The 12,690-nt window shown below is 45.7% G+C and overlaps 1 protein-coding gene across 1 annotated transcript; it reads left to right on the plus strand.

Annotated features, from left to right (window-relative positions):
• The first annotated feature begins 11,243 nt into the window (after positions 1-11,243).
• Positions 11,244-12,298, plus strand: LOC124698929 (40S ribosomal protein S28). The gene is made up of 2 exons (XM_047231319.1): positions 11,244-11,351; positions 11,872-12,298. The coding sequence occupies exon 2, from the start codon at positions 11,873-11,875 to the stop codon at positions 12,068-12,070; it is 198 nt and encodes a 65-aa protein (XP_047087275.1). The 5' UTR covers positions 11,244-11,351; position 11,872; the 3' UTR covers positions 12,071-12,298.
• The last annotated feature ends 392 nt before the right edge of the window (positions 12,299-12,690 follow it).

Below are 12,690 nucleotides of genomic sequence, written 5' to 3' on the forward strand. Positions count from 1 at the left end.
TTACCTCCCGGCAACGGCGCCGTGAAAATAGCTTGATGTCTACGCACGCTTCTATTCCCGTAGACAGTGTTGGGCCTCCAAGAGCAGAGGTTTGTAGAACGAGCAGCAAGTTTCCCTTAAGTGAATCACCCAAGGTTTATCGAACTCGGGGAGGTAGAGGTCAAAGATATCCCTCTCAAGCAACCCTGCAATTAAGATACAAGAAGTCTCTTGTGTCCCCAACACACCTAATACACTTGTCAGATGTATATGTGCACTAGTTCGGCGAAGAGATAGTGAAATACAAGTAATATGGATGATTATGAGTAGTAATTGCAATCTGAAATAAAAATGGCAGCAAGCGAACATGTAACGTAACTTGTTGGAAACGGTGTTTCAATGCTTAGAAACAAGGCCTAGGGATCATACTTTCACTAGTGGACACTCTCAACAATGATCACATAACTTGAATAAATAAATGCTACTCTTAAACACTCTCTTGTTGGATAACAAACACCATTCATTGTGTAGGGCTACAAAGCACACCTCAAGCCGGAGTAAACAAGCTCCACAACTTCATAAAGGAATCACACACGATGCGCACACTGTCACCGTCACACCGTGAGAGTGAATCCGGAGTTCATATTAAAGTAACCTCTAGAGTGCATAATAGACCGTTGCAATTTAGACCGAGTACTAACATAGCATACACACTGTCACCAATAGCTATGAAAGGGGAAATAGATCACATCAATACTATCATAGTAATAGTTAACTTCATAATCCACAAGAGATTACAATCATAACCTACGCCAAGTACTACATGATGCACACACCGTCAACTTTACATCATGAAGGAGGAATAGACTACTTTAATAACATCACTAGAGTAGCACATAGATTAATAGTGATACAAAGCTCATGATCACATAAAGATCACACCATGGGAGAGAGAGATGAACCACATTGCTACCGGTAGAGCCCACAACCTCGGGGGAGAACTACTCCCACCTCATCATGGGAGACATCAACGACGATGAAGATGGCGGTGGTGTCGATGGAGATGACTCCGGGGGCAATTCCCCGTCCCGGCAGCGTGCCGGAATAGAGACTTCTGTCCCCCGAAACTTGTCTTCGCGATGGCGGCGGCTACGGAACTCTTCGTGGAATATCGTCGGGTGTTTTAGGGTTTTCACGACGGACAGAATATATAGGCAAAAGGGCGGAGTTGGAGGAGTCCCGAGGTGGGGTCCCCACCTGGCGGCGCGGCCAAGGGGTGGCCCGCGCCCCCCTAGGGTGTGGGATCCTCGCGGCCCCCCTTCGTCTCTTCTTCGGACTCCGTGAAGCGCCTGGAAAAATAAGAACGTGGCTTTTTGTTTCGTTCAATTCCGAGAATATTTCCTGTGTAGGATTTCTGAAACCAAAAACAGCAGAAAACAGAAACTGGCGCTTCAGCATCTTGTTAATAGGTTAGTTCCGGAAAATGCATCAAAACGATATAAAGTATGAATAAAACATGTAGGTATTGTCATAAAACTAGCATGGAACATAAGAAATTATAGATACGTTGGAGACGTATCAGTTATGCATGACTGTCATGTAACGTGTCCGCAGGTTCCACTGGATTCTGCTAATAATTCAATTTGACAACTCCAGAGTTAAAGTCATGGACTCTCTGAATATGGACCCAAAGCATTGGCCCGGCATAAGAGCAATGTTGCAAAAGTAATTGTGTTCAATCATTTGCGCACTATATCGACCTCTTTCGTTCATTTCCTGATATCAAGTAATTAGTAACTCCCTTGCTCATTTTCTTTGCCCTGCACGGTTTGGAAACGGTTCATAAAGACAAATGATACCAGTGAATTCAAAGAGTTGCTAACATTTAGAAGGTTAGCTAATGTTCCAAGTCAGTCAAAGGGGACCAATCTATATGGATACTACGTTTGTGAGTTCATCCGGAGACACACCTCTGAGCGGAGGGCTGCGGATATCAACTTACGGATAAGTGACTTGCATGAGAAGCTTAATCCAGAAGCTCGCTTCCGACCAATTCAAGAGGAATTAGCAGGATTTCTGATGAGGGACGTCCTTGATCCTAATGGACAACACTATTACGAGGACGAAGAACTTCTAACGCCGTAAAATTAATTATGGTTGTATATGGAAACTTGTTCGAAATTATATATATGGTCACAAGAGATTGAATATTATATATTCCTCTTGAATTCTTCCTGTTTGAAACTGTATATTCATATGCATCAACGTGTAACGTGTATTAGCGTAGAATATGTGTACTGCAACATATTTGAAATTGAAATAAAACATAAAATAAAATATAAAAGAAATGAAAATACAACAAAATAAAACCAGATTTAAACCCTAAACCTGGAGAGCCCTTTAGTCCCGGTTGATCAGACCAACCGGGACTAAAGGTACTCCGACCCGAAGCACGTCTGCAGCCCACGTGGATGTACCTTTAGTCCCGATCGTAAGCAACCGGGACTAAAGGGGGGTGGGGGGCTTTAGTCCCGCTTATTTAATCCCGGTTGCACATCCAAGACTAAAGCCCTTTATGAATCGGGACTGAAGACCCTTTTTCTACTAGTGAGCTGCTCCTGAGAGCTTCATCATGGACTGGATCCTGTTGCTCCTTCCGCAAGTTGCACAATTTTTACACAACGTGGTTTAGAAGGCAACGAAGATTTGCAACAGGAAGTAGCCATGGACAGAATGACATGTTGATGCATAGTATGGTTCCCGTTGAGGATAGTGCTCCTGGTTTGATAGAATGGAGTGTAAATAGCAATAAAAACACACCTTGCCCGCCAAAGGCAATTGGTGGTTGCGGAGATGCTTCGTTCTTGAACTTAAGTCATTGTTGGAGGAGAATGTTATTTTTAACTTACTGGAGATGGAGAAGGCTAATTCAGTTGTCAACAATGAAGGAATGCTGGAGGTTGGAGGGTTCAAAATGTACCTAATTTACCAACTCTTGTGAGATTGGTGAGATGAGCAGTGGTACGTCACAGAAATTGGCTTGTATAGAGAACTTGAGACATATATTGCCCAAATGTTGAAGATGTTCAAAATAGAGCTTTAGATCATTTCCAGTACCGGGCGTCGTCCCCCGCACCGGGCGACTCGGGCGGAACCCTAGCGCCGCCGCCACTACCTCCCCCTCCTCCGATCTCCCTCCTCCCTGCCGCCGCTGGCGCGCGCGTGCGGGCAAAGCTCGTGAAGCTCTCGGTGGCGGCAGGTCTCCCTCTCGCGTCGCGCGCGGAGGCGGCGCCGGATCCGCGGCGGTGAGATCGGCCGGCGGCGGGGCTGGTCGGTGGCCAACGTGGTAGGATCCGGGGTGGGATCCGGGCGGCGGCCTCGGGCGGCTGTTTCTGCGGCGCGTCGCGCCGGCTGCCCTGGCAAGGGCTGCGGTTGCCGGGTGAGGCTTCGACGATGCGGCCGGCGGCGGGGGTGACTCCGATGGCTGCGGATCCGGCCTCTTCGTTGACGTGGCCGTGCCTGGTGGTGGCCGGTGAGTCCTCTGCGCCCCCTCCTTCCGGCGGCTCACGTTCGGTTTTGGGGGTGGCGGATGACTCGGCGACGGGTCTGTGGTCGGTGGCGGCCTCCTCTTCCGCCGATGAGGTCGACCGGCGGGCGGCGGCGAGGGGGCCTGCCGTTCTGCCTTATAAAGGTGGCAGTCCTAGGGTTTCTCTCGCGCCAAGTGAAGATCGTTCAGAAGCTTCTTCCCACCGAGCTTGCTGGATTGTCGTGTTCCGGAAGTTCCCGCCGGCGAAATTCATTGTGCGATCAATGCCCGAAGATTGCTGGATTGGGTGTTTTCGGTCGAGCGCACCCATGTTTTTTATCTGACCGTTTGGTTTCAGAGGGAGCGCTTCGAAGCTCTGCTGGTTGTTAATATCATGGAGCTTGTTTTCTTTCCATGGTGCTGGCGGAGAAGGTCATGAAAGTCAAGATTGGTGGAAGAGCGATGGTGGTCGGATCTTGGTGGTGAGATGTGATACGTCTCCGACGTATCGATAATTTCTTATGTTCCATGCTACATTATTGATGATATCTACATGTTTTATACACATTATATGTCGTATTTATGCATTTTCCGGCACTAACCTATTAACGAGATGCCGAAGAGCCGGCTTGTTGTTTTCTGCTTGTTTTTGGTTTCGTAAATCCTAGTGAAGAAATATTCTCGGAATTGGACGAAATCAACGCCCAGGGTCCTATTTTTGCACGAAGCTTCCAGAAGACCGAGGGGGAAAGGAAGTGGGGCCACGAGGCGCCGACACGCTAGGGCGGCGCGGCCTGGCCATTGGCCGCGCCGGCCTGGTGTGTGGGGCCCCCCGCGTTGCCCTTCCGCCTACTTAAAGCCTTCATCGCGAAACCCTCTGTACCGAGAGCCACGATACGGAAAACCTTACTGAGACGCCGCCGCCGCCAATCCCATCTCGGGGGATTCGAGGAGATCGCCTCCGGCACCCCGCCGGAGAGGGGAATCATCTCCCGGAGGACTCTTCATCGCCATGATCGCCTCCGGAGTGATGAGTGAGTAGTTCACCCCCGGACTATGGGTCCATAGCAGTAGCTAGATGGTTGTCTTCTCCTCATTGTGCTTCATTGTTGGATCTTGTGAGCTGCCTAACATGATCAAGATCATCTATCCGTAATACTATATGTTGTGTTTGTCGGGATCCGATGGATAGAGAATACTATGTTATGTTAATTATCAAGTTATTACCTATGTGTTGTTTATGATCTTGCATGCTCTCCGTTATTAGTAGAGGCTCGGCCAAGTTTTTGCTCTTAACTCCAAGAGGGAGTATTTATGCTCGATAGTGGGTTCATGCCTCCATTAAATGCGGGACAATGACAGAAAGTTCTAAGGTTGTGGATGTGCTCGTTGCCACTAGGGATAAAACATTGATGCTATGTCTAAGGATGTAGTTATTGATTACATTACGCACCATACTTAATGCAATTGTCTCGTTGTTTTGCAACTTAATACTCGGAAGGGGTTCGGATGATAACTCGAAGGTGGACTTTTTAGGCATAGATGCATGTCGGATAGCGGTCTATGTACTTTGTCGTAATGCCCAATTAAATCTCACTATATTTATCATATCATGTATGTGCATTGTTATGCCCTCTCTATTTGTCAATTGCCCGACTGTAATTTATTCACCCAACATGCTTTTATCTTATGGGAGAGACACCTCTAGTGAACTGTGGACCTCGGTCCTATTCTTTACATCGCATACAATCTACTGGCAATACTTGTTTTACTCGTTTTCTGCAAACAATCATCTTCCACACAATACGGTTAATCCTTTGTTACAGCAAGCCGGTGAGATTGACAACCTCACCGTTCCGTTGGGGCAAAGTACTTTGGTTGTGCTCGTGCGGGTTCCACGTTGGCGCCGAATCCCTGGTGTTGCGCCGCATTACATTCCGCCACCATTAACCTTCAACGTGCTTCTTGGCTCCTCCTGGTTCGATAAACCTTGGTTTCTTTCTGAGGGAAAACTTGCTACTGTCTGCATCACACCTTCCTCTTGGGGTTCCCAACGGACGTATCAGCATCCCCAAGCTTAGTTCTGCTCCCCAAAAATTGTAGATATCATCAATAATCCCCAGTTTGGGGATGCTGATACGTCTCCGACGTATCGACAATTTCTTATGTTCCATGCTACATTATTGATGATATCTACATGTTTTATACACATTATATGTCGTATTTATGCATTTTCCGGCACTAACCTATTAACGAGATGCCGAAGAGCCGATTCGTTGTTATCTGCGTTTTTGGTTTCGTAAATCCTAGTAAAGAAATATTCTCGGAATTGGACGAAATCACCTGGGGTCCTATTTTTGCACGAAGCTTCCAGAAGACCGAGGGGAAAGGAAGTGGGGCCACGAGGCGCCGACACGCTAGGGCGGCGCGGCTCGGCTCATTGGCCGCGCCGGCTCGGTGTGTGGGGCCCTCGTGTGGCCCCCGCGTTGCCCTTCCGCCTACTTAAAGCCTTCGTCGCGAAACCCTCTGTACCGAGAGCCACGATACGGAAAACCTTACTGAGACGCCGCCGCCACCAATCCCATCTCGGGGGATTCAGGAGATCGCCTCCCTCACCCTGCCGGAGAGGGGAATCATCTCCCGGAGGATTCTTCATCGCCATGATCGCCTCCGGAGTGATGAGTGAGTAGTTCACCCCTGGACTATGGGTCCATAGCAGTAGCTAGATGGTTGTCTTCTCCTCATTGTGCTTCATTGTTGGATCTTGTGAGCTGCCTAACATGATCAAGATCATCTATCTGTAATACTATATGTTGTGTTTGTTGGGATCCGATGGATAGAGAATACTATGTTATGTTAATTATCAAGTTATTACCTATGTGTTGTTTATGATCTTGCATGCTCTCCGTTATTAGTTGAGGCTCTGGCCAAATTTTTGCTCTTAACTCCAAGAGGGAGTATTTATGCTCGATAGTGGGTTCATGCCTCCATTAAATCTGGGACGGTGACGTGAAAGTTCTAAGGTTGTGGATGTGCTCGTTGCCACTAGGGATAAAACATTGATGCTATGTCTAAGGATGTAGTTATTGATTACATTATGCACCATACTTAATGCAATTGTCCGTTGTTTTGCAACTTAATATCGGAAGGGGTTCGGATGATAACCTCGAAGGTGGACTTTTTAGGCATAGATGCATGCTCGGATAGCGGTCTATGTACTTTGTCGTAATGCCCAATTAAATCTCACTATATTTATCATATCATGTATGTGCATTGTTATGCCCTCTCTATTTGTCAATTGCCCGATTGTAATTTGTTCACCCAACATGCTTTTATCTTATGGGAGAGACACCTCTAGTGAACTGTGGACCCCGGTCCTATTCTTTACATCGCATACAATCTACCGCAATACTTGTTTTATCGTTTTCTCGCAAACAATCATCTTCCACACAATACGGTTAATCCTTTGTTACAGACAAGCCGGTGAGATTGACAACCTCACTGCTTTCGTTCGGGCAAAGTACTTTGGTTGTGCCTGTGCAAGTTCCACGTTGGCGCCGGAATCCCTGGTGTTGCGTCGCATTACATTCCGCCACCATCAACCTTCAACGTGCTTCTTGGCTCCTCCTGGTTCGATAAACCTTGGTTTCTTTCTGAGGGAAAACTTGCTACTGTCTGCATCACACCTTCCTCTTGGGGTTCCCAACGGACGTGTGTCAACTGCACGCATCAAGATGGAACTGGCTTGGTGTTCCGGGCTTCACAGCAGCGGTATGAAAGTGGGGGCGAAAACACAGGTGAAGTTCAGAGCCCTACCTTTCAGGGTGAAAACCCAAGGTCTGGCCTTAACTGGTTGTGCCTGGCAATGACCTTGTTGGAGGCATTGTTTTGAGAGCGGGACTATCTTCAGGGTGTATACCTAAGATCTTTGATCGGGCGACGACGGTGTTAGAGCACTGTTCCCTTCTTGAAGGCGTCGTTTTTGAAGAGTCTATATTTCAGGTGTTGTCTTGTGGTGGATGTATTGCTGTTGTTAGGCCCGAGATACTGTAGCGGGACTTTTGTTTCTTAGTTTTTTTTTTCTTTTTTTGGCTGTGTATCCGTAGTGCCATTGGGGTGTTGCGTTGTTGCAGAGACTAGGTGTAATTGGTATCTTTTGATATTAATATATTCCTTTTATCGAAAAAAGATCATTTCCAGTAGCACTCGTTGAAGGGTCACTCTGTTACAGCTCGTGGGTCGGACCAATGGTCATCAGGTCATGTGATGGGCTTTACCATAAAAGACAGACAAGAATGAACATGAGCGTCTCTCTGTTACAGCTCGTGGGTTTGAGATAACTGGTATCATGGTGGGTATTGTTTATAGAATAATATTGCTATAATTTTCCATTGACAAAACTGATATCAAGGATTGCTAGATATAAACTCATTAGAGACTACTATTACGTGCATGCTTTTGCTTCTGTCCTCGAAACATCCTTTCGTCCCGCTTTATAAATAAAACTACACACGGCTAAATTGATAGGAGGTGATGAGAAAAACTTATTACAAAGCAAATCAAGGATAAACAAAAAAGTATAACAGAATCCAAGACTTGCCCCTAAGCCAACGAAGCGAAACCGAGGGAGATCCAAGCTCAACGACGACGCCTCTAAGAGGGTAACGAGCATGGTGAATTTCTTGGAATGTAGGATTTTTTTTTTACTTCTGTTTCTTTTCATAAGAAATTTTTGCAATCTTAAATTCTTAATTGGCTCGTCGAAACTTCTTATACAAGGGAACATAGGGAGTATTTTTGTTTGTATATATCTTTAATCTATGTGTACACGGTCAGTTATTGTGCTTGTTAAAACATAAGAATTCAAGTTAACAAAGTTTTATGAATATAACTTCCGTTTGTGCAAGTGCAAGCATACTTTCTAGTGCTAGGATGTGTTAGTGGTGGCGGGCAAGCCCGAAGTTTTTGGGGTATGTTAAACACGGGAGTTCGGTTTACCTCTTCTCAAATAGATATGCTATGTCACGGTTAGGAATTTAGGATCTAGATCATTTTTATTTTGATATGGAATATTCTTAACGCAACCTTTGCTTGTTGAATCGAAGTGCAGGTTGAAGTAAATACTCACTTATTTTTTGATGGGTATTCCCGTGGAGTTGTTAGTCCTTAGGGTTTCCGTTTGCATGATGCATACCGAGATGCACGTGTGGCGTGAATGCTTGTTGTGATGTAGATTCGATTGATTTAGCCAGCCTCAACATTTATAAGTCAAAAGTCTGAGGTGCATAGTAAAATTACAAGTTGGAAAGAGAAAAGGAGAATATGAACGATACCACCAAGCCTAAATACTTATCACCCAACAACACCGGACATATAAGGAGTGAACTTGGATAGGTCGAGAGTACTAGGAGAAACGAAATCCTCTTGCATAGTGATTACTTTACACATTGCAGAGCTAGGACAATCATTGTTTCCGTAATCGAGTAGGTGAGGAGACAGTGAGACACAACGTACGGGTCTCTAGTTGTGTCCCACAAACGAAGTTCGGCAAAAGCGTTGGACCACTCAATTGGGAGATCCCGCCACGAGGTGCCGTGTTTAGGGCATGCCCATTCTTAGCTGCGTCCCCTGACGGCATCCCAAATTATTTGTATTTATTTATGCAATTTCTATTCTTTGAACACACCGATTTTTAGACTTTAAACACACAAATAAATCTGATTTTATATGAATTTTTTTTACGAATGGAAATAAAACATACAATAAATCCAACTTAATGTTCAATTTGATCAAGACACCAACATAGTTCATGGCTATCTTTTAAGCCTTCACAAATGCTATATGAGACCATTATGCATTTTCGCATTTATGGCGAGAAAATTAGCAAAATTCGCTGGAATATGGTGATCAACATCCACAAGAGGATCTCATAGGGACCCACATGGGTGTTCGCTCGAATCTTCTGCTCATGCTCGACAATCATATTGTGGATGATCACACAAACATTTATCACCTCTCACATTTGATCTTGAGACTAGGTAAGAGCATGTACCGAAGAATAGAAAATCGAGCTTGGAGCACACTAGATGTCGGCTTGACATCCTTCCTGCAACTTTCCTCTCGCGAATCATAGTGAGACTTCATCTCTCCTAGAGGCTCGGAGATGATCTTGACAAATGGCGTCCATCTTGGATAGTTGCCATGGGTTAGGTAATACCTTTTGGCATGTGTGCACTCATTGATCTTATAGTTGCATGGTGGAACATGATCTTCAACTACTTTCGCAAACGCTAAAGAGTGTTACAACATGTTGATGTCACTATGCGATTCTGCCATGCCAAAGATACAATACCAAATCCACAAGTATTGATTTGACACAACTTTAAGTACCACACACCCCTTGTACAAATCTTGCTAAGCAAACCGACAGTTCATCCATGACAAATGCATGCAGTCTATGCTTTCAAGCACTCTAGAAAATCCTCTCGTTGCGTTTTGTGCCATGATCCTAGCAGTCTCTCCTTCATTTGGTCCTGTCAACTAGTATGCCCCAAACTTTCCGACCACCGCTTTGCAGAATATATAAATGCATTCAATGGTTGTAGACTCACTAATGTGAAGGTAGTTGACCCTTGAATCAACAAGGTCTCCATATGCAAGAATCCTCGTGGCAGCGATGCATTTCTGAATTGATGAGAAACCAATCAAGCCACAACAGTTTGGCTTTAGCACGGATTACTTATCATACTCTCTCAGGCATGAAGAATCAACATGAAAAACTCCTTGCTCATCCAATATATAGCGCCCCCGATAATCTTTGGTGTATGTTGCATCGTGGAAAAGTAGTCGGTATAGAGCATGGTATGAACCTCCATCCTTTGTCGGGGCTTGGTTTTCTTCTCACAAAATTGGAACCTCCACACTGTTGAGGCTTCTTCTGCTCGACGGCTTGCGTTTATCGATGACAATTGATGATCGACAAGTGCTCCTTAATGTAGGCATCGAAGGCATCCTCCTCCATCAATTGATGGATCATAATGTTGTGTGTTGTCCATGTCTACGAATCAACAAACAAATCGTCAATCAAATGAGTGACAATGAGAGAGGCAAGAACTACGAAATGTCACCTACCAAGCAAACGGCCGAACACCTTGCGTGCGTGGTGGGTGTGCGGAGTGGTCGTGGCGTTCGGGGCCCGAGATGAAGAACACCGACGACAAATGGATGGCTAGTGAGGGGGATGCACTGCTGAAGCAGATGCAAACGAACTAAAACACTGAAATGGGTTGTGGCGGCGGCGGGAGGGGTGGAGGGGATGCACGATGTGGAAGAGGGGGCGAATGGGCTGGGACACTGGTAGGTGGTACCTGGAGGGGCGTGGCTTCCATCTGGAGTGCTGAGGGCGTGCCGTGTGGAGCGGGAATGGCCTCGAAGCGTAGGACATGCTACTGAGCTGCGCCAAACGGAAACGAAGTTTTGGACATGCAGATAAATTGTTGTTATTTGTCCAGCATGCTCGAAAACGATTTGAAGACGCCGACCGAAGATGCTTTATAGACCTAAACTAGTAAGAACAGTTTAGGTTTTTTTTAAGCGTGTAAGTTACAGAAAGTAGCACCAGCCCACGAATACTATTTAAAGAAAAGTAGCACCAGCTTGGGCTTTAGGCCCAAGAGACCATCAGTACGCTTACGACCATGACCCCAGCCCGCCGGCAGCGATAGCTTATATATAATAACTGGAGAAGCGCTAGGGTTTTAACCCCTCTTCTTTCTGCCCTCCTAGCGCCGCCGCCTCCGTCGTCGTAGCAGAAGCAGCGACTCCCATCGCCAGCAGCTGAAGAAAAGTTCGTGTTCTCTCCCTCCCCTTCTCCTCTGCCTCGCCGTACTTACGGGCTAGGTCGATCCGTGTGCGCGTGATTAGTTGATGTGATTGATGATGCTGTTACCTAGTTTCGTTGGGATTTTATTTCGCCATATGTCTAAGTTGGAGGCATCTTGATGATCCTGGTAGATCTTTCTCTTAGTTTCAACTTGTATTCTTGAGTTTTTTGCGGTTATTAGTAGCTGGTGTTTAGATCTCGAATCGGCCTCGGGTTCCTACTTGCGAAATTGGCGATGTGCTATATTGGTATTGGACAGTAGACAGGGTAACATGATAGTTAATTCCATGTTTCTAATTGAACTAGGCGATGGTTTCTATTCTTACCTTGATCTCTACGTACACGGACATTTGGTTGCTCTCCTGTATTATTTGAATTATGTGTGAACACAAATTTTAGCCTTGGCCAGAACAATTGAACTGTGCAGTACCTGTTTCTGACGCTGCTCCTGCTTTGCCTAAAGCAATTCCCTCTGTTTGTGCAGCATGGACACTCAGGTCAAGCTTGCGGTTGTGGTCAAGGTGATGGGCCGCACCGGCTCCAGGGGTCAGGTGACCCAGGTCAGGGTGAAGTTCTTGGATGACCAGAACCGTCTCATCATGAGGAACGTCAAGGGCCCTGTCCGTGAGGGCGACATCCTCACCCTCCTCGAGTCTGAGCGTGAGGCCAGGAGGCTGCGCTGAGCGCTTGTTTTCCCTGTCTCCCGAAGTAAAATGCTGTTGCCTTCTTACTGTACTGCGTTTGAATCAAGTTCTTGAACACTGGTTACAGCTTTCGCGTAGGCTATGGAGGTGTAATGAGTACTTCACTGGTTGCAGTTTTGTTATGTTGCCTAAATTAAATCGCACTGTTGTTTGAGACCTGATCATGCTGTCACCTCTTGGTAATGTGAATTGATTGGATAACTGCTATGTTGGATGCCTCTGTGTGCTGTTACAAATCTGAGTCATTTTGTGTACGGAGTATTTATAAATTCATTCATGATGTGCCTGTGCCTGCAATATGGTCTTAATAAGCTTGATAAAATATCTAAATTGCTTGTTCTCTACGAAAGTTGGCCATCTAATTTAGCATTACAATTCTCTGGCTTGCTCTTCTATGTACAACACCCTGCAGTATAGTTTCTTCTATCCTTATAGATAATTATCTGTAGAGTCGGTAACATCTTCGTCAAGGGGACTGCCTTTATGCATGTTAGGAATGCTGTTTGTTTTCAAGGTATCTGGTTTATGAAAACACAGCTTGATTCACTCGGTGCTTTATGAAAGACATTGCTTCCCTTGCTTCTTGCGTATACAAACAT

The sequence above is a fragment of the Lolium rigidum genome, chromosome 3 (assembly GCF_022539505.1).
Source record: "Lolium rigidum isolate FL_2022 chromosome 3, APGP_CSIRO_Lrig_0.1, whole genome shotgun sequence".
Lineage (NCBI taxonomy): Eukaryota > Viridiplantae > Streptophyta > Magnoliopsida > Poales > Poaceae > Lolium > Lolium rigidum.

Excerpts from the sequence above, each read along its gene's own strand:
- LOC124698929 (XM_047231319.1), top strand. The coding sequence starts at position 11,873 with ATGGACACTCAGGTCAAGCTTGCGGTTGTGGTCAAGGTGATGGGCCGC.